General features: G+C 38.3%; 2 protein-coding genes across 9 annotated transcripts; both read right to left on the minus strand.

The window, feature by feature from the left end:
* Positions 1-646: 646 nt before the first annotated feature.
* Positions 647-11,110, minus strand: LOC149740949 (fanconi-associated nuclease 1-like). 6 transcript variants are annotated; one of them, XM_089872857.1, is made up of 14 exons: positions 10,961-11,110; positions 9,833-10,628; positions 7,298-7,462; positions 6,597-6,769; positions 6,185-6,309; positions 5,598-5,740; positions 4,976-5,101; positions 4,308-4,396; positions 3,225-3,450; positions 2,916-3,049; positions 2,439-2,562; positions 1,927-2,127; positions 1,400-1,522; positions 647-1,028 (listed from the first exon to the last, which is right to left on the minus strand). In XM_089872857.1, exons 2-14 carry the CDS (start codon positions 10,592-10,594, stop codon positions 897-899), a joined length of 2,523 nt encoding a protein of 840 aa, XP_089728983.1. In that variant the 5' UTR covers positions 10,595-10,628; positions 10,961-11,110; the 3' UTR covers positions 647-896. The 6 variants fall into 6 exon arrangements, with proteins under 6 accessions (XP_089728983.1, XP_089728980.1, XP_089728982.1 ...); XM_089872854.1 differs by having other exon boundaries at positions 9,833-10,633; XM_089872856.1 differs by having other exon boundaries at positions 10,910-11,110.
* Positions 11,111-11,264: 154 nt separating this feature from the next.
* Positions 11,265-21,269, minus strand: LOC149740950 (tripartite motif-containing protein 54-like). 3 transcript variants are annotated; one of them, XM_089872861.1, is made up of 10 exons: positions 20,509-21,269; positions 19,618-19,750; positions 19,384-19,530; positions 17,221-17,316; positions 16,735-16,857; positions 16,247-16,380; positions 14,509-14,639; positions 14,046-14,261; positions 13,739-13,836; positions 11,265-12,676 (listed from the first exon to the last, which is right to left on the minus strand). In XM_089872861.1, the coding sequence occupies exons 1-10, from the start codon at positions 20,706-20,708 to the stop codon at positions 12,128-12,130; spliced, it is 1,827 nt and encodes a 608-aa protein (XP_089728987.1). In that variant the 5' UTR covers positions 20,709-21,269; the 3' UTR covers positions 11,265-12,127. The 3 variants fall into 3 exon arrangements, with proteins under 3 accessions (XP_089728987.1, XP_089728989.1, XP_089728988.1); XM_089872863.1 differs by lacking the exon at positions 20,509-21,269 and adding an exon at positions 20,232-20,329; XM_089872862.1 differs by lacking the exon at positions 11,265-12,676 and adding an exon at positions 12,678-13,339 and having other exon boundaries at positions 20,509-21,254.
* Between the last annotated feature and the right edge of the window lie 380 nt (positions 21,270-21,649).

A 21,649-nucleotide genomic window follows, 5' to 3' on the forward strand; every position in this document is an offset into this window, starting at 1 on the left:
TCGACCACCTGCGTCCAGTGAATACGTTCTACATTTTCGCTTAAACCCAAATCTTGTGTGCGATGTTTCAAACTCCGCCGGTATTTCGCCGGTTTGAAAAAACTTGACTATTTTATCGTAATCCTTTCTATCCATTTCGTGTTAAACGGTCTTGTCAAAATTCGAGTTTAGAGTTTGCTAATAAATATCGCCAATATTACTGCAATAATAACAACGCGTTAAACTAACTCTATTATTAAACTTAAAACATTTTCCGACGCATTTTATTGATAGAATAAAACTGACGAAGTCAATTTGTCATAAAAGTGATTAAATTTCAAGATTTAGGTCGAAAATATTGAATTTATTGCAAAATTTGACGAAACATTATTTCACGATAGATGCCGCATATCTTCACGATCGCAAGAATGACGTCTTTTCCCTACTGCGCATGCGCGTCACGCGCCATTGAGTAAGACAGGGGTCAAATTAGTTAATACCAAAAATACTTTTTAAATGCCTTTGCTTAGGTATTGGCAAACTTTATCATTTCTTAACACTATTATATTCTATATGGGTAAGGTCCTACAGCAAGGCCAGAGGGCTTAGGATATAGGCCAGATTTGGCCGATTGCTCAATCCTATGTACACAATAATTCTCGCAAACCAACACATTTGGTCATTTATTTGCTCAAAAGGCAGCATATTTGGCAGTGGATATTAGGGATAGCACAATAAAGGTATTATATGAAAAATAACAAGTAAAACGAACATTATCACACAGGTAGCGAAGGATTCTATTCTATATGGGTGAGGTTTTATGGCCAAACAAGCTGGAGAACCTGACATTACCGCCAGAGTTGGCTCATTCACCAATAGTGAAACAATCAGTGTCCATAATCTTCTATATAACTTCATCATATAATTTTCCTGCTAGCCGCTGCACTGACATGGCAAACTTCGACATCAACACCAAGTTCCATCAACTTATGAATCCAAACTCTCTGGTTGGTTGAAAGCCGGTCGTTAGGTCCTTTCACTTCAACTAACTGGATATAAATGCAATTGTGTTTAAATTGTCAGCCATACATTAAACTAGCTGGGAAATAAACATAAATTAATTACATTGAAAATCAAATTGATTAAAACAATGAAAAAAAGTGAATTAACAACAAAAGAACACTCGCCATATGCCACTATGTAAAATAAATAAAACAAAATAAATTAAAAATAAAATAATTTATAAAAAGAAAGTATGGATCTGGCGCTACAGTAAGTATCCTTCCTGTATTTCTTTACACGAGAATCGCCCAACTCTATGAGCACCAGAACAAGGTATGGTTCGCTGAGTTTTTTACAGTTTTGTAAGTACCTTACCTGAGCGATCTTTCTAACCACTGTGCAACAATAACCACATCACCTTGTATGAAATATCATTCCAAACAACCAAGTCCGGCAATCCACTCCTAGTGTGACGGAAATCCTTCACCATAGTCCCAAGTATTCCGCTCAATGCTTCCCCACCTATGCATTTCACCAATGACTGGAAACAAAGGAAATATTATGAAGTGGGTTTCAATGCGCAGACAGGGAATGGAAGTTAGGAAAGTTATAATACGGATGTTTTGTTTATACATCTTATGAGTTACCACGTATCTAACTTGTAGGTGTCAGTTGACAATTCAGACAACCTAATAGTGACCACTGGGCTATTAATGTTACGTATCTTGCCCAACAACACATACGCGATACGCTCAAACTTTTTTCTTTCAATTAAATGTAAATATATTTTTAACTGTAAGAATGTTTTAGCAACTGTTGTTTTGTCGCTATATATCCTGTGTTTTTGTTTTTAATATGTCTAAAAACTAAATCTTCGCTACTTCAATCGAGGAGACAAATAAAATTTATTATTATTTTGACATTCAAATAAAGAGGCCAACCCACCAAAACTTGTTCCAGAGATGCAAACCTTTCCCAGTTCAACCCCGAGCAAGCCAAGCCGTTATATTTGTTCCATATCTCGCTTATAAAGTCAACTACTATAAAGTCATCATTATTCCAACTGATGATGTCATCAAGCCTCCTGTCAATCAAATCCTTGCGATGCTCGTAGAAGTGATCGGTGTATAAGTCAAGAGGGTGCGACTGTCGATGGATGGATGAAGTTGTTTATTTCTAAAATGGCCAGTGGTTTGTTCAAGGGCAGTTAATTTTACTACCATTGTGGGCATGTGTGACACAACAACTGGCTCCAACTGAGTGGTTGCTAATAGGTTGTCAAAATTATCAACCATACAGAAATACGGTCATCCACAAAGACAAAAAGTTACCTTTGTGCATTTAATTAAAATGTTTATGAACACTTGAACACTTGGAGAATTACCATGGGTTTGGGTTGAAGGTGTATAAATACCAACTATAGAGAACAACACAATGACAAATGGGCATCCACACACCTGGTATCTTGTTCTAAACACATCCTTTACACCAGGCATAAATATAATATCCCACATCAATAAACATAATAAACATGAGAAAGTTCCCCCTTCACCATGAAGACCTTGGGCGTATCCAGCTTCTCTGTGTGAGGGTTGGTTTATTATAAATATGTTTTATATAATTATGATGATAAAGATTAATTCTTGTTTCAATCTGTCATCCCTGTGTCTGTGTTTATTAATATCTAGTTATTGTAGTAAGGAACGGAGCAGCAAGAACTAATGCGTTTCAATTTATGAAAGAACAGCAGTTATTATGTTTATCATTATTTACATTATTTTAGAGTTCTGTGATTTAAAAAAAGGGTGGTAGGAGCTAAAACTTGCAGCTAAGTGTCATTAAAGTTTTTTTTGCATATTTTTGCTACAAATACGATTAAAACATGTTGAAACACATCTCTATATGACATCACAATCCACATAGTTATGACATACTTGTAATGATTAAGAACAAGCTCTTCCACTGAACAAAGTAGAATATCCTGGTTACCATCGTCGTTGTTTTGTTTCATGAACCGAGCTTTGCCTGTTTGCATTCGCTTTGGTAGAAGGCGACCGATGATTGTGACCTAGTGTTTGTGGGGTTTATATGAATGGTGTTAGGTTAAAATAAATGTTCAAATTGACTATTGGCACGAGATATCATGTCATTGCCCCAACTTGTAACTCGCAAGCAGGCACGAGGGGTATGAAACAGAACACCTGTGTTATAACGACTTTCGTTGCCCTAAGATAAATACATACCTCTTTCGGTGGCGTGATTGTTGTTTTCTTGATGACATCATCGATGACATCGTCAACCTCCACTTTCTTGGACGACTTTATCTTCCTTGCTCGATCTCCGAGCGCGATGCGATGGCCCACCCTCACATAAGGATCAACCACACCATCCTGTATCACTTGTATTGATCCTTCAACATCATCCAAGTATTGATCCAGGATCAACGAGAGACGCTCGTACCAATATCCTCTGTGGAGAGGGGGGAGCTTATGTTAGCTGTCGAGTTATGTCAGATGGCAGATACATATGGTGTATTCATGCACTTCAACAAATCAATGGCACGATTTATCTCATAAAATTGTAAAACATTTGGGTCACAGACTTTTTCTACGAGAACAGACAGATTTGCCGGATAATATGTAGATTTCAGTGTGTTGTATGCCAAGAAAAGCAAGATATCATGAAATGTTTCGTCTCTAAGCACGAAGCAATTAGAACAACAGCAGATGTAGATACATGTGAAGTCTGATTTATGTGAAGTCATTCACCTTAACCAGCAGTCTTAACCAGAGTCGGTATTATAAACATAAGTTATTTCATGTCGCTCATAGAAATCACATAGCACACAGCAAATGGGGCTAAATTGATTTAGTGACGCGCATGAATGGATTACCGAGACGCATGAATGAATTAACTATTCCCTGTTAACCGCCGCATAGACATAATATAAATATGTACATATAGATATTTTATGTTTTAAATTAAATTTAATATATTTTATGTTTTTAATACAAATACAGGATGCAGATTAAAGAAAAACAAATTTTCAAGTAGTTGTGTAGATTTATTAAAGCTTAAAAGTGACTTGCAGTTTTTGAGTTCTACAAATAAACTGCGACTTAGCAGAAAAATATGTTTAAAAATTCCCGTTGCTAGGGTAAACAATCGGCGAAATTAGCCCCATTTGGTTGCCCTGTAAGATTTCTATGGTGATGAAATAACTCGTGCTCATATACGGACTCTGGTCTTAACTATTTAGCAGGAGCTTTACCCACAACACATATATATACCCCTTATATACACGAGCCTACAAACCAGCAACTTACTTTCTCGAGCAACAAATCTTCTGTTTCAGCAGAAGCTTCAAGACATCGGCAGCTCGTGAATATTCTTTCAAACGTTGTAAGATTTCAACCTGTAGTTGGTGGAATGAATAATAATATGATTAACTGGGTGCTTGGTCATTTCTTAATACTAAGTTTGTCAGCCTGTGTGAAAAACATAACAAACTAATATGTTGCTACTGATAATTATATGTTACTGTGTTTATTATTTATATATTATTTGCGTAGTGGTTAGCGCGCCTGCCTGTAACCATTAGGTAATGGGTTCAAGGCTCGTCGCTGCTACCATTGTGGGCGTATGTGTCCTTGGGCAAGACACTTAATGGCAATTGCTCCAACCCAGTGGCCACTAATGGGTTGTCCAAATTATCAGCCATACATAAAAAAAATGAAAAAATCCCAAAAAAATAATCACCCACAAAGTAACATACATTGTAACTCGTAAGCTGGCATGAGGTGTTAAACCCGTGTTATAACGACTGTCGTTTTCGGCAAAGCGAGGATAAAGTAAGTTACATTCATACATTAAATGAAATAAAACACACATTATCACCAAAATATTAAAAAAATCTTAATTTACAACCAAGTAACGACATTACATTAATTGAAATAAAACACAAAAGTTGTAAAACTCAATACAATAAACTTACATGTAGTGATTGTACCTTAACATAAACAGCTTGCGCAGTGAAACATCTCAGGAATACTGGTAGTTGTTTGTTACATGGGGTAGGTGGAGTGCGTTCAGTAGCTTGTGTACAAACGTCATCCGCTACCTGAGGTGGGTGGGTTAGGTTAGGCTACCTGGTGGGTGGGTTAGGTTAGGCTACCTGAGGTGGGTGGGTTAGGTTAGGCTACCTGGGGTGGGTGGGTTAGGTTAGGAAAGGGGTTGAGGTAGGCACCGAACCTGGGGCGGTAAGGTTGGCAGGCCAACCCTAGAATTTGGAAACAGTAAAACAAGAAGTCTACACAGTTGCTATTCATCTGGAGTCCTGGAGTTATTTTACCCAATCACAAATTTTATAAAAGCCAAATATTAGTAGGGCAAGTAGGCAGACCATTAATTTTGGGGACTACATTAATTAGGTAACATTGGCATTGGTGTAATTATAGTAGTTTGGTACCTACTGCCTATGAGTGTTACGGTAATGGGTTATAGATCTTAATCCCAAATCTTAGGTGTTTCACTGAAGGTCCCGTCAATATAGAATAGAAACTGTAGTGGTAATGGGAATATTCCAACATGCCTCCCCATATTACAACACACCATACCTTCCACTGAGAAACATCAGACGCAGATATTGCATCGATAAGAAACTGGTAAGCAATCTCGTACTCCAATAATTCATCCCTGTTTCCAAATATAGGGGTGGGTCGGTTCACCTCGTATCGTGGATATGCAACCCTTCCCATTCCTAATTTAAAGTAGATAAATGAATGAATATAGCTTATTTATCCTAGCATGGCATTATAATATAGGCAGAAAAAAATAAGTGGGGTGAGTTTTTAATCAAAAAAATTTCATATTTTTTTTTAATAAATTTTTTTTTGGTTTCAAAGGGGGGTCGCGACACCCTAAACTCCCCCCCTGGCTGCGCCACTGAATACGGGCATTCTGTTTCATACACCACATGTATGTAACTTATTTTTCCACGCATGGCAGGGCAAAGTCAGTCGTTAAAACACGGGTGTTCTGTTTTATACAACTCGTACCCACCACGTGTTGCAACATATGTATTATGAAACTTTGTGGGTGATTGTTTTAATGTATAGTTGACAACTATGTTGTTAATAAATAGAATCGTACACACGCAAGAATAAATAGGTTACTTACATACAATCATATATAAACCACTAACCTTCCATAAGCACAGCTGATAATTGTTGATGTTTTCTATGTTGGAGGTTATTACTTGAATGTATGGATATTGTGAAGTCAGTGTCGTCCTCTGTTCCCTTGGTGACGTCAAACACAAGAAGAAGTCTGTTGGAAGTTTGTGGAAAAAAATTCCTATATTCTTATATCTTATAAGTACAATAGGTATCATAAGAATGGTTAGAACAAGAACATTGTAACGAAAGGATACAGGGATCAAGGCCTAATGCTGCCACCAATGCCGGGGTTTGTATGACCTTGGTAGGAGTCTTAACAACAATATTTCAGTTAAACTGTTAACCCAGTAATGTTATAACAACTAAAGTTGCCACATAAAGAAGGAAAAGTAAAATTTAAACAAATATTAAAACTTTTTAACATTAAATCCAACTTACCTGTTGAATACTTTCTTTACATTTCTATTTATCCTGTAACACGTCCCAAGTAAACTTAACGCTTGTTTCGTAACAGTTGATGTTAGTTGGCCACTAGATGTTGTGAAGACACTTTTCTGTTTCTTACACATTGATTCAATAGCATCGCAAATCTTAGGCTTTGGTCCCTGGACCTGATAAAGGTGACTGTTAGGTTTATAGCCTGGTACATATTACAGTGTGTGGATAAGAAGACATGGCTTTTGGTTGGTTTGGTCATTTATATTCTCGTGGGTGGGAACTTGAGTGACTTATCCATGGTTGCCACTCCCATGCCCACAGTCAAGTTACTGAAGCTATTGTAGTGTGTGGATAAGCAGACATGGCTTTTGGTTGGTTTGGTCATTTATATCCTCGTGGGTGGGAACTTAAGTGACTTATCTATGGATGCCACTCCCATGCCCACAGTCGAGTTGCTGAAGCTATTGCAGTGTGTGGATAGGCAGACATGGCTTTTGGTTGATTGGAATCATGTGTTTTGTTGGGATCCTAATTTTTCAGTCTTTTTCAGTCTTGTTTTAATACCGATATAAATGCATCATTGCGTTATGGAGGGATCACATATTTTCAGCGTGGGTACAAACACATGATAATGCCAACAATTGAGTTGCCGAAGCTATTTCAGCATGTGGATAATCATAATATTAACCAAAGTAACGAACCGAAAGTCTGAATGACTTTGCCAATACTTTAACATCAGGGGCAGATAATAAACCCAGGATTTCCTGCAAGGATAATATTTCGTTCATGCTCGACTGGAGAAAGTCATGAGAAGCTAACATTTCCAAATAAGGGCATGGGTTGGGTGAGATCTCGGGGTACGATATCTATAATAAAGAACGTTGAATGTATGATTTGGGTTTTATAATTCTGATTTTAGTTCAAAATAGCTTTAATAGATTTATTTATAAGACCTGTTTATAAAAATTTGTAATACTGATATAATTGAAAGTATAAAACTAATTTATCCTCGCATGGCGGGGCAAGGAGGGTCGTTATAACACAGGTGTTCTGTTTCATACACCTTGTGCCCGCTTTTGTGGGTGATTGTTTTATGCCAGCTGACAATTTGGTGATTGTTCTATGGACAACCCATTACTCCATTAGTGACAACTGGGTTGGAGCAATTATAAGTGTCTTGCTCAAGGACACAATCGCCCACAATGGTAGCAGCAAAGAGCCCGAATTTACTATTCTTTAAACACACTGCAAACTATTGTGCCGTAGCATCAAACTGAAAAATGGGGTGCAGATTATTACCCTTCCAGTGTAATAACTTCCTATTTACCTACTATTACATTGGTACCCAACTTTTTAAAACCAGGCATATTTTGTCTTGCCAAAACACAAATACACCCACAATGGCAGGGGCGCAACCAGGGGGGCTGTTTTGCTGTCATGACAGCCCCCTTTTCCGCAGACACGCACGCAGCCAGAAAGTGCTAAGACGCACACACACACGCGTTGCATTTAATATTACATTCGTTCGCTTAAAATTGGAATAACTTTTCGTTCAATTGTTACGTCACTTGTCCTATTGTAACGTAACTATTAATTATGACGTTTCATAATATAACAATCTGGAGGAATGTGCTAACTGCACAACCAACCACGAGATCGAAACATCGTGTATAAGCGTCACATTTTTACGCTCTGCGCCGGCGTAGGAAATAAAGGAAGACGCATGTGGTAGCATACATTCAACACTTAACAAACGAAGCAATCGTTGTGAATTTATTCTCGTGAAAAGTGACGTAATAAAACTCTGGTTCTCGTGCGGTGTCATCAAACGATGTTTTTTGGCCTTTGTCCAAGCTCTGCCGGGGCGATACTTTATAATAATATATTACAATTTGTGTTGGTTCCAATTTACTGATAGCGTCGCTCCTCGCACTTATATTTGCACCAATTAAAATGCATAATAATTGCGGTTTATCAGCATTTAAATCAGTGGTTACCAAACTTTATCTACTTGCGTACCACTTTTTGGTTCAAGCAGCGTTCTCAAACCACCTACATACTAAACTACTAAAGCCTCGAGAACAACTCATTTTAAATAGTGAAATTAAAAACCGCACGCACACCTATTTTTTTCCGCGGGCATGAACTTGGCACTGCCTTTCTCAAAGTTGAAAATAAAAGTAATTTGCCTATTAAACAGGGCAACAGGCGCGGTAATAAACAACCTAAATATGTTCCAGAAGTAGCACTGCTGTATATTTACGATGTTTTCCTCAGCCAAGCAGCATAATTATTACGAAACAGTAGGGATTCACACGTGGATTCATCGCGTCATAATAGCGATTGTTTGACCTGGGAATTGATTACGTCATAATAGCAGTTCACATGTTGATTATTTGCGTCATATTAGCGATTGTCCCCTTGATTATTTAGCCTACAGGTGCTTGAAAACAGGTTGAATATTTGCCTTTTCATGCGCATAAGTAAAGATAGGCTTGCAAAAATATTCTGTACACGCGTAAAACAACGCCTAGGTTTAAAAAGTTAGGAACACCGGTGTAGGGAATATAGCATGGAATGTCACGCTCTACGTAATTTATGTGGATTAAAATAATGCTCACGACAATCACTAAAAGATCATTTGCGATCGTTTGGTGTGAACTTAATAAGGTGCTCGCGTACCACCTGGGAGGCCTTCGCATACCATAGTTTGGGAAGCACTGATTTAAACTAATCATCAGAAACAGAAATCATACAAAAACTACAGATCGTATGGGAGCAAATAAAACACGATTGTTTACCAACAATCTCGTTTGTGATGGAACAATCGTAATGGTTTATCAAAGGTATTCTGACGTAAATAATCGTTACATTAACATGCGTAAATCTGCAACAATGTTTCCTCTGTTTATATTAATTTAGATACGTCTTTTTAATAATGTAGTGTTGGTTTTAATTTACCGCGTAAAATAGGATATATATTCGTGTGCACAACCAATAAAGGGAGTGTTTTATCGCGTCAGAGATAAACGTGGACTAGACGTAAATATGACAGCCCCCTTTTGAACGCGCTGGTTGCGCCACTGCACAATGGTATCAGCATCGAACCCTTAAATCTGGTATCTTTCGGATACGATGCAAGCCCTAACCACTGGTCTACAGTAATGAACTTAAATAATGTTATATATTAAACAAAGAATCCCAAATTTTCCATTCGCCAAGACATTTGTACCCACCTTATTAATAGGCAACCATGCATATTTCCTATTGAACAATCTGACATAAAGTTTCCTTGCATTCACATGCAGTTGTTGAAACATATTGACACAACTCTGGTCTTCGCCTTCAAATAATCTCCAATCATCCCTGTTTTGTTGAACGCTATTCACAACCATCTCAAAGTTTTCAAGGTAATAAGCTCTCTTCCCAACACTTTCCTTTCCACCAACTTTCTCTGTATTGTTACTTAAATCCCCAACTTTTTGCCCTGTGTTATCACCAAGTTTTTTATTGTCAGTTTTAGATTGACTTTTTTGAGATAGATTCATTTTTAAAAAGTTTTTTTGTGCAGTAATAGAAGCACCTTCGACACTTTTACAATCTTCACTCTGCAGTTTGCCTTGCTTTATAGTTTTGAAAGGTTTGGAAACATTTTCACCCTTTTTGGGTGAAGTTTCAGGCTCCAAGTCAAGGTCAATTACTTCTGTCTTTACCAATTCCACTATATCCTTGTTAGATGTAACCCCATGATCTAGTAAACTTGGTGTTTTAATTGTAGTTTTTTTGGCAGCAGCACTAGAATGTCCATTCTTTAATTTGGGGCTTTTTGTCTGTTTTCCATCAGATTTACGCAACTTGCGTTTACGTTTTTCAATTTTTGGTTTGAAATCGTCATCGGACGATATTTCAATGACGTCATTACTTCGGGATCTTTTATGTTTCGTGACTTGAGAGTTATTATTACAAGGAGCGAAGTATTTCTGTATCGCACCTTTCATCTGTGGTTATTCCGGTGCATGCTTTGAAAACAACCTGAACTACATAATATAAAGTTTACCTCCTTTCGAATATGATAGCAAACACAGAATTAATTAAAACAACAAAGAGAAAGAAATTAGCAGCAAAACAAGTCATAAAAACACAGTATAAATAAAAAACTATTTGAGTAAAACTATTAGCAATAACTTGTACATACGCCATACCTAACAAACTATGATGACACATTTTAAAACGTTTAATCTTCCAAACTATAACCTATAGACCACGATTTATTCACATTTTTACTCAAGTGTTTTTCCCATAGCGTACTTAACTGTTGTTTTGCTGCTGAACTCCTTCTCATTGTTGTTTTAATTAATCTATACCTTGATGTAGTACTTGAAGTGTTATTAAAACTTATGATACTTTAATTCGTTTATAATTGTAAATACACCATGTTTTCCTGGTTTTGTTTATTTCATTTTGACCGCGCAATCTTTGTGCGCTGGTGCGGAACGTGAAGCTTTTTTATATAGTGAAACATAGAAATAGAAAACTGTATTTTTTAGGGACTATAACTGTTTTAAAGGCTTTCATTCATTTATCCTCGCGCTGTAATGCAATACAAGTTAAAACATGGGTGTCTTATTAAACTGCATATCCCGATAGCCTTAAATTACCACAATAATATCAACATAAAAAGTTGTTTAATGCACAGCTCCAGCAAAATTAATCAATTCACAACAAATTGTGATTAGAACTCCCATCGATCTTTTTCACTCTGCGTAAAAATACTTCTTCACCAACAATAAGGAAATCATACGCAAACCAATATAGCCATGAAATAAGTACCTGCGTAACATAACGCAGTTACAAAAATGCCCAATACCACTGACATATAAAAATCCCTGGACCATTATTACAAAAATGTCGCAAAGTTGGTCCTACTTTCTGCGCATGCGCAATAGCAGCCAAGACGAAATATTACACAAACATCCCGAATAGTTATCAACCACAAAGTTACATACGTGGTAACTCGTAAGCGGGCACGAGGTGTATGAAACAGAACACCTGTGTTATAACGACTGTCGTTGCCCCGCCATGCGAGGATAAATAAGTTATATACGTGGTAACTTGTAAGCTGGCACGAGGTGTATGAAACAGAACACCCGTGTTAAAACGACTGTCGTTGCCCCGCCATGCGAGGATAAATAAGTTACATACGTGGTAACTCGTAAGCTGGCACAAGGTGTATGAAACAGAACACCCGTGTTATAACGACTCTCGTTGCCCAGCCATGTGAGAATAAATAAATTACATTCATTTTAACCGCAGCATGGTATAAACTGAGACGACCGCCGTATCAAATAAACCTTAATTACAAAACAGCGTCAATTGGGCTTGGTCTTATGACGTAATCCAATAAAAAAGAAAAATCTAGATAAAAATCCACAAATCCAAAATATTCGATAAAAATCGAAAATTCCATAAAAAAATAAAAATACCATTTCCGATTAAATTTCACAGTCCAGCACAGAAAACATGTTTTCTGTTCATTTTTTGTCCAGCAAATGGGACCACGTGCGTCGTCTGTGGGACCCATACAGCCTTGGCCTTCTCCGTGTAGGGGAAGTCCCTTGTACGTTCCTCTGCCTTCTCAAGATAGGGGAAGACCGGGGTGACGAATCAAACGACTCACCAGGTGAAGTTTGAAACGATAATGGAAGACGGATGTTCGCGACTTCACCGTCTGATTCGTCGCTCGAATATCTTAATGAACGATAAGTTTGCGGGGGCTCTGGTGAACGGTATCTATTCGCCGTTAGATGGCGCCCACGCCTATACGCTTCCATTGCAGACATTTGACGACAATCTTCATTCTTTTCGTCACAATCTTCTTCTAATTTCTTCTTTAATACGTCACAATCATCATCGTCGTCCATTTTCGCATCTTCGTGATCTTTTTTCGGGGAACCAACAACTAGTTCTAATTCTGACCTTACTGTTGTGGGGTTACTTAAGGTCGTTGACTCGGTCATATCAAAGGTCACGGGTAACTGTCGTACATACATGTCGTACCATCGTCCACGCTTAACAGGCCTCTGTGATAACTTGAATTTAATATTTAGCAAATCACTAACAAGCATATGTGTAATGCAAACGTATGAAGCGATGAGCAATCAAATAATGTTCAAGCAATTAACAAAAAGCGGTAACTGCAATTAAACACACACTCGGTAAGCAACTAGTTATATAATCACTTTGAAAACCAATGCACGGCAAAGCCTTTTTAATCTTTACTCGTTGGCCATTAAGATACTTGGCGATACCTGGCAACCTTATTGTGCGAATCTAACGCTTTCACATAAGACAGAATGATCTAAATATCCAAAACACAGCCTCCTACGCAGCCAGCTCGTTTATAACCAATCAAACCGCTCGGTTACGCTTTGGTTAGGAGTTAATGCGACTTGATTAGTGTAATGCTTGGGTGTACGTTTTATAGTACGTTGTCACCAAAGCGTAACAGAACGATTTGATTAATTAATAAAGGGGGGGCTGCGTACCAGAAGGTCCCGGGTGCAATATTGCGTAAGTAATAATATGACGTAATAAACAGTGACGGAAGCGAGCGATTGAAGAGCAATGATTATGGCGTCATGAAATGAGATATTGTATGATGACGTAGCTGATGTTGATGACGTATGAGCAGCATGCAGAGAGGAAGTGACGTAATGTAACCATGGTTACCACCAACTGCTTCTCTGAACAAATAAAGTCAATTATTACGTAAAGATGAGAGATTTGTAAATGAATATAAAAATATGAATGAATTGTTTTTATTATTCTCGCATGCCGGGGCAACGACAATCGTTATAACACAGCCCACAGGTGTTCTGTTTCATACACCTCGTGTCCGCTTACGTGTTACCACGTATGTAACTTTGTGGGTGATTAAGTGTCTTGCCCTAAGACACACCTGACCGCAATGGTAGCAGCATCGAGCCCCGAACCGTAACCTATGGGCTATATAGGCAAGTGCACTGAACACTGTGGAACGGCTCGATACGGTAGATGAAATGTTTAGGCACTGATCATGATACAAGTGTTTCAACTATACGTGATTATAAGATGTTTATGTTGTAACACAAATCAAGCTTTACCTCCTCTAGTGGCCGTCTTGCTTCACTCGACTCTGTGGCGCCACTTGACGAACCGTTGTTACGTGAGCTTGAAGGTGATTGGCTGCGACCGGTTGCTTCTAGAAAATATAATAATTTTTTCAACCTTTTTTTAAACAAAACAAAAAATTATTAAACAAACACACAGTGAAAGTACGAAATTTAAGAAATCCCGCGTGGGGCCGAAAACACAAAAAATAGGTAAGCGCTTTGAAAGCGAGGGTTTGCGACCCGAAGAAAACCATGGGCCTATTACGTCACAAAACGCTTTGTTAACCAACTATCATACCATTGTTAGATCTTGCTCCGCTGTAGCTGCTGCCTACGTCACTTCGTGACGTCACAGATGTTGCGTCAGAATCGCCCACGTCATCTTCCACTGTGACGTCATACTCCTCTTCTGAATCGTCATCGTTGTCAGCTGTGTTTGATGTGGCGCCTTCTGATTGGTTGGCGGTTTCATCATCGTTTGTTTCGTTATTATCGTTCGTTGTTGCGTCACAAACTGTCATTGAATAGATATAACTTATATAGACTCTCGTGGTGGGGCAACAACAGTCCTTATAACACGGTTGTTCTGCTTCATACACCTAGTGCCCGTTACGAGTTATCACTAATGTAACTTTGTGGGTGGTTATTTTATGTATGTCTGACAATTTAGACAATCCATTGGTATTGTCCAATAAAGAACAAACACGGCCACAATTTTATCAGGGTGACCAGTTCTTCAAAGCATTAAACACCTAACCCACCCTGCAAAGCTGAGAAGTCAAGTTTATAAAGCGCAGTTTCGTGATTGTTGAAATCAACGGTGAACTCGTCCATGTCTTGTATTTTAAACGGAGGCTTCCTGACCTCGGAGTCTCGACTTGTGGCTTTGATTCTGGAAGGTTAAGTGTCGTTTGTTATTGTTATTGTGGGTTTACAGTGCACTGTGCTGTAGGCAAATTTAGGTTAGAACTTAAAAGGGTGTGTGCATCTTATTATGTTCGTTGTTGAGTTATAACAAATCTAACATATTTGGTGTCTTCTTATACACCAGGTGTATTCTGGTATTGATACACCTTATCCTCATGCTCGTTGTCTAAAGCGACAGCCTACGTTTCGAATTAGCGTCGTATTAACTCGTCATACGCAGCTACGTATTTTCGAAACGGTATTTACGCATGCTTATTAATCACGTCACAATGATCAAAGCTGCTTACGTCATACTACCACAACTAGGTCCCATGGGATCTAGTTCGACATTTAATACACAGGGGAGTTGTAATGTTTTGCACCAATTACAGTTATATATATAGTTGCCACACATGGTGTAATAGACATGCGATACGGGTGTCATTGCATGCACGTGTGGAAATGATGATTTCGGTAAATTCCTTCGCCCAAGGGACTTATCGTGTTACGAGTTACACAAGGATCATTGTATCTACTGCCAACAGACACTAAAACTAAACACAACATAATATATTATTCACCCCATTTGATTACAATAACAAAAGTCATTCAATTAGCAAAAGGAATAACTACAATTGTGTTAAATAAATGGTCTGTTATGTTTGTAGTGAAACTGACCAGAAAAAAAACAAGTCTTTGCACCTAACGTGCTATTTGATTAACATTGTGAATTAGGAAAGGAACAGATGCTATAACAACCTGCCTATTGTGCATATACAATGTTGGGGTAATGGGCCAACTCTGGTCCAAATCCCAGATCCCATGGCATGCCTTACTGTAGGACCTCACCCATATAGAATAGAATGTGCATATACAATGTTGGGGTAACGGGCCAACTCTGGTCCAAATCCCAGATCCCATGGCATGCCTCACTGTAGGACCTCACCCATATAGAAGAGAATGTGCATATACAATGTTGGGGTAATGAGCCAACTCTGGTATTTCTGGGTAAGGTCCCATGGCATGCCTCACTGTAGAACCTTACCCATATAGAATAGAATGTGCATATACAATGTTGGCGTAATGGGCCAACTCTGGTCCAAATCCCAGGTCTCATGGCGTGCCTCACTGTAGGACCTCACCCATATAGAATAGAATGTGCATATACAATGTTGGGGTAATGGGCCAACTCTGGTCTAAATCCCAGATCCCATGGCGTGCCTCACTGTAGAACCTCACCCATACAGAATAAAATGTGCATATACAATGTTGGGGTAATGAGCCAACTCTGGTATTTCTGGGTAAGGCCCCATGGCGTGCCTCGCTGTAGGACCTCACCCATATAGAATAGAATGTGCATATACATTGTTGGCGTAATGGGCCAACTCTGGTCCAAATCCCAGGTCTCATGGCGTGCCTCACTGTAGGACCTCACCCATATAGAATAGAATGTGCATATACAATGTTGGGGTAATGGGCCAACTCTGGTCTAAATCCCAGGTCCCATGGCGTGCCTCGCTGTAGGACCTCACCCATATAGAATAGAATGTGCATATACAGTGTTGGGGTTATGGACCAACTGCAGCAACTCACTTATTAATTGTCTCCCTCGCTTGTGTAAGAAACACAGGAACGCTTCGTTCCTCAACCAACGCAAGTGAAGCTTCCATTAACTTGCTTGCTGACTCAAGTTGAAGACCGTAAGATTTTAACATTTCTTTTATAACCTGAAAGTAACATAACATTTTATTTTTTGCCAAAATTTCCACAAATATAAAACCAAAGATCAAATTAATCAAACCAAGTAACAGAAGGAATTAGGAGCAAAACGCACTTAAAGAAAAAAACTAGCATTTCTTTTATAACTTAAAGTAACATAACGTTTTATTTTCCCCTAAATACAGTAACAAAGATCAAATTAATTAAAACAACAAAGAGTATTACATTTTGTAACCAGGGACCCATCAGTGGTGAAGTGGCATACAACCTAAAAAATCACTATGTATTGAAAAAGCTTGCAGCTTGATGGGAAAAGCTCCATCTTCCCCATCCCACTATACACCAACTATTATACATTGTACCTGACTTCTTTCTTGAACATCAGAAGTTATTCGATTCATCATATCAGTCTTACGTTGCTCCAACACGGCGTAAAGTTTGTCAAACGCAGCGCATAAATCACTTTTCACTTTACGACCGTTACACTGAGGATAAAACGAGTATTTAAAATAAATGATATAACTTATGAATTATAATTAAATATTAAATATACTAAAGTAATACATGCAAAAAGCAATTAACACAGATTGAATTACTTTATTCATATTTTTGTTTTTTTAAATATTATATTTCCACAGTATTTCTAATATATTTTATATATAAGGGATAAAAGTTGTGATCTAAAATTCCTAGTGAGTTTATAAACAAAAGAAAATGTTAGTATTGAATAAACCCCTACAATGATAGCTAACACTAGAGGTGGTTATGGTATTTATTACATGGGAGCAGAAACATAGATATTATATGTGGTGTATATAAGATAACTATGAGTAGGAACTATGTCTTACTTCGGCCATTTTTCCAAGCTCTTCTGTTTGTGAAATAATTGCTTGAAGACGATCATTTCCTGCCACTAGGAGTGCTATAGAGTCAGATATTTCACTCTGTGGAAATAATTAATGATAAATAATAATTGTTGTTTAATTTGTAGATTATTTTTAAAAAAGGGACCCAATCATTGAAAAAAATAAAAAGGGAACCAATTATTGAAAATGATTAATTTTAAAGTCTTACTACATTTGCTTGATTGTTGCTTTCTGTATGGCTGACAATTTAAACAACCCATTAGTGACCACTGGGTTGGAGCAACTGCCGTAAAGTGGACACATACAGTCATACACCCATAACGATGGCAGCCTCAAGCACGAAACATATACCCTCTGTCATAGGCGCCAAGTTTTGCTTTATTCATGGGGTGGCCGGCTATAGTGACGTAAAAATCGTATGACCTAATAATCATTATGACGTCATAGATGACGGCAAATGTTTAGAGCAGCGCTTCATGTGCGAGGACATGCAACACGACAAAGTATTGTTCAGTGCGCGAATAAGCAACATAATATTAATTGGGTTGCCTTAGCAGATTGTTTATTACAACATAGTAGCGATTGTGACGTGGATTTTCAGCGCATAATACCAATTGACGCGTTGATTGTTTATTTGTTTGCATCACAATAGCGATTGACGCGTTCATTGTAAACCTTGCAAAAGTAAACTAAATGCGCGTGTTTTATGTTTGAGGTCAGTAAAGATTAAAGTAGCTGTGTTTTATTAAACGTTTATATTGGGATTGGCGTATTTGGCCATAACTACACTGACTTACCAGTTGTTTTCTCCCAATCAAAACAGTTTAATGTTGTTTACTGCAGCAACACGTTTGCCGATCGCAATGGGTGTTCCACGAGTACAACATTCTGTACTTACAAAGTTTTAAATGTCATTTTTATGATTGTAAAAATAAGAACGGTCCTCAAACCTTCGTTTTATATTTGCATTTCAATTTTGAAAAAAAACAACGATCTTCCGACGTGCATAAACATTTCACCTTTGATTAGCGAGTGAATGAGATATAATATAGATAAGGATTGCAACATCGTGCGCAATTGGACAGAAGCCAAAAAACATCGTTTGTTGAAAACACCGCACGAGAACCAGAGTTTCATTACGTTGTTTTTCACGAGAATAAATTCACAACGATTGCTTCGCTTGTTAGGTGTGGAATGTATGCTACCGCATGCATTCCTTTATTTCCTATGCCGGCGCAGAGCGTAAAAATGTGACGCTCATACACGATATTTTGAATTTTGATTGGTCGGGCAGTTAGCACATTCCTCCAGATTGTTATATTATGAAACGTCATAATTAATAGTTACGTTGTAATAGGACAAGTGACAAGACAATTGAACGAAAAAATGTTCCAATTCCAAGCGAAGGAATGTAATATGGAATGCAACGCGTGTGTGCGTGCGTCTTAGCACTTTCTGGTTGCGAGCGTGTCTGCAGAAAAAAGGACCGGTCATGACAGCAAAACAGCCTCCCCTGATAATGCGTAATCAGTTATTCTGACCTCCCCTGGTCCCAGTATAGGTTGGCTTACAACCCAAAGGCATCGCGCGTAATATTTCAGCTTAGTTTTCGGTAATTAAAATAACGTTACGACCACGATTTTGACGTATCACTTTCCAGCCAAAAAATCAAAAATTTTAATTTTTGTCAAAATTTTTTTTTTTTATTAATTTTTTTTTTTAATAAAAAGATCTATGGGGTGGCCATGCCACCCCAACACCCCGTAACTTGGCGCCTATGCCCTCTGTTTCTGGTTTAAAAGCAAGCGCTTTAGCAACCCTACCAACTATAGGAGAATTAAATGCAGTTATAAACGTGTTAAAACTGAAAGGCCCCATCTAGTGGCGCAGCCAGTGGGTGGGGGTTGGCAACCCCCCCCCCCTATTTTATAACAAAAAATAAATAAAAATATTAAAAAAAAAAAATTAAAAATTTTTTGATTAAACCCCCCCCCCCCTTTTTTTTCCGGCTGCGCCACTGGCCCCATCTGCCCACATTGATATTAACATGAAGCCTCCAACTGCTAACTCATGGTACAGAGGCATTGTTATTTATGGTGTGAGGATATCTATCTATAAAACAAATAAAACCAGCCACAACATTACCTTTTGTTCCTTGTATATTTTCTCCATAGGCGAGACATTACACGTCTGATGGTCCCCAAATACTTTGCACAGAGAACACGTTGGTTTCTGACAAGTCACGCAGTAAATATTCACTTTCTCTTCTTCATGTTGGTCGCACATTACAACCTTTGTGGGGAAACAATGTGGATTATGATGTAATAATAAAGATAAAATGCAATTTTCTTACAGCAGTAATTGATATATCTTAATTACCTCTGAAGTTTTGAAAGTTGGTTTTCTCCCTTCTGTTTGATACATGTCAATAATATTCTCAACAAGTAGGTTTCTCTGCAAGCCGTAGACTCCATGTCGGTCCAATACAACTTCGTAACGACACGTAGGACACCTGAGGAAACCAACTTATTCAAGATTTGACAGGCTAATATAAAGGTTAAATGTCCCAACTTCGGGAGGTTACGTTAACCGCAAATAAGAACATAGGTGTGGTTTTTTTTGAGAAACTTTCCATTGGGTGGCGTAGAGCATTAAGGCACATTTTGTTTATGTGAAGCAATTGCCCATCCACGCATATACAATAGTGACCACTGGGTTGGAGCAAGTTGGCTTGATCATAATAGTAGCATCGAACCAGCGTGTAAGCGAAGCAATAATCACCCACGAGCTTACATAGGTGGTAACTTGTAAGCGGGCACGAGGTGTATGAAACAGAACACCCGTGTTATAACGACCATCGTTGCCCCGTCATGTGAGGATAAATAAGTTACATACGTGGTAACTTGTAAGCGGCCATGAGGTGTATGAAACAGAACACCCGTGTTATAACGACTGTCGTTGCCCCATCATGCGAGGATAAATAAGTTACATACGTGGTTACTCGAATGTCGTTGCCCCACCATGCGAGGATAAATAAGTTACATACGTGGTTACTCGAATGTCGTTGCCCCGCCATGTAAGGATAAATAAGTTTCTGTAATGTGCGCGGTTGGGCCGAAAAACTATTGCAGCTGGTACTCGTACTAAAGTAAAGGACAAACTGTGGCCTAAATGCGAGGTCTCATGACATGCCTCGCTTGCGTAAAGCCTCACCCATATAAAATAGAGTGTGCACATACAAATACTTTATATTTAAGTGAAGTTCCTTACCTGAATCTCCCGCCCGACCCCATGGGAGTTCCCCTGTTCTGAAACACATCGTTGGCGCATTTCCTGCACAAGTTATGCTGGCAGGGGAGAATAACAACGGGCTTGGTGTAGATTTCAAGACATATTGGACACATCAGAAGCCGTTCAATTTCTTCGGGATTCGGCCCAGCCGCCCCTCCCATCAAACGAAGCGCATCCATGACGTTAATTAAATAATTAACAACTTTTTTGGATTAGATTTTTTTGATTTTATCTTAATAAAAAAGCAATAATATAAATTTGAAATGGAAAACATTGTACAACCGTCTTTAATACGGTAGGTTTAAAAGGCTAGATAAATTATTATAACGTTGTGATATTGCTCTGGAACTTTTTAAAACTTTACACAAATTAACAACTACCGTATGAAACACGGTTCCCTTTCTTTATGATTTCCTCTCTATGAATCTATCCTAACTTTAAATAATATTTTCATCCTCCTGTTACTTCACAATTGAATTTCACTGCACACAATATCGCGTTATGCAGCGACTGGCATTGTTCGTTACTGTGATGTCATAATAGCCTAAACGTATTCGAACATCGCATGCGTCCACCAATCAAATGGAAACTTCTTTGTTTTCCAACAATGCCCTTTCACTAATGAACCAATGAGATAAGCAGACAGATCAACTGTTTATGACGTCACAGTCACCTCTGTGCAGTTGCTTTCGAATAATGCGATGACGTCAGTAGATCACATGACATTCCAGAAATAGACCAACCCTCACGTCTGGAATGATAACATGGACGTCTGAATCTCAAAGCAGATGTTGCAACTACATTTGTTTGTTTGGTGTTCGAACGCTTAAAACGATATAGTAGGGTGGGGTAAGACGGGATACTTTAAGCACATAATATTAACAACGGTCTACGAGAGTCACCAGGATAAGGTTCTATATATCTTTGAATGTTCTTTGTGTGCTACCAAATGGGACGAGAAAACAGAATGTGAAGGTGTCCCAGCTTCCCCACCCTACTATATTATTTCAATATGTTTGACAATACTTAACGACGCCTTTACAAGGTGGTTAGCGCGTCCAATTGCTAATAGAATACAGTTGTGGATTTGTGTCCTTGTGCAAGACACTTAGCACCAAAG

This window comes from Ciona robusta, chromosome 2 (genome assembly GCF_009617815.1).
Source record: "Ciona robusta chromosome 2, ASM961781v2".
NCBI classification, from domain to species: Eukaryota; Metazoa; Chordata; class Ascidiacea; order Phlebobranchia; family Cionidae; genus Ciona; species Ciona robusta.

Bases quoted from the DNA above. Each gene is read 5' to 3' on its own strand.
- LOC149740949 (XM_089872857.1), bottom strand. From the start codon at position 10,594: ATGAAAGGTGCGATACAGAAATACTTCGCTCCTTGTAATAATAACTCT. The intron at 3,451-4,307 runs GTAAGTTGCTGG...CCCTCTCCACAG, and splicing joins AAGATTTGTTGCTCGAGAAA to AGGATATTGGTACGAGCGTC. The intron at 2,563-2,915 runs GTATGTCATAAC...ACCCTCACACAG, and splicing joins CTTGTTCTTAATCATTACAA to AGAAGCTGGATACGCCCAAG.
- LOC149740950 (XM_089872861.1), bottom strand. From the start codon at position 20,708: ATGGATGCGCTTCGTTTGATGGGAGGGGCGGCTGGGCCGAATCCCGAA. The intron at 17,317-19,383 runs GTAATGTTGTGG...TTATTTCCACAG, and splicing joins AAATATACAAGGAACAAAAG to AGTGAAATATCTGACTCTAT. The intron at 14,262-14,508 runs GTGGGTTAGGTG...ATTCAATGACAG, and splicing joins TGACTTCTCAGCTTTGCAGG to TTTGTGACGCAACAACGAAC.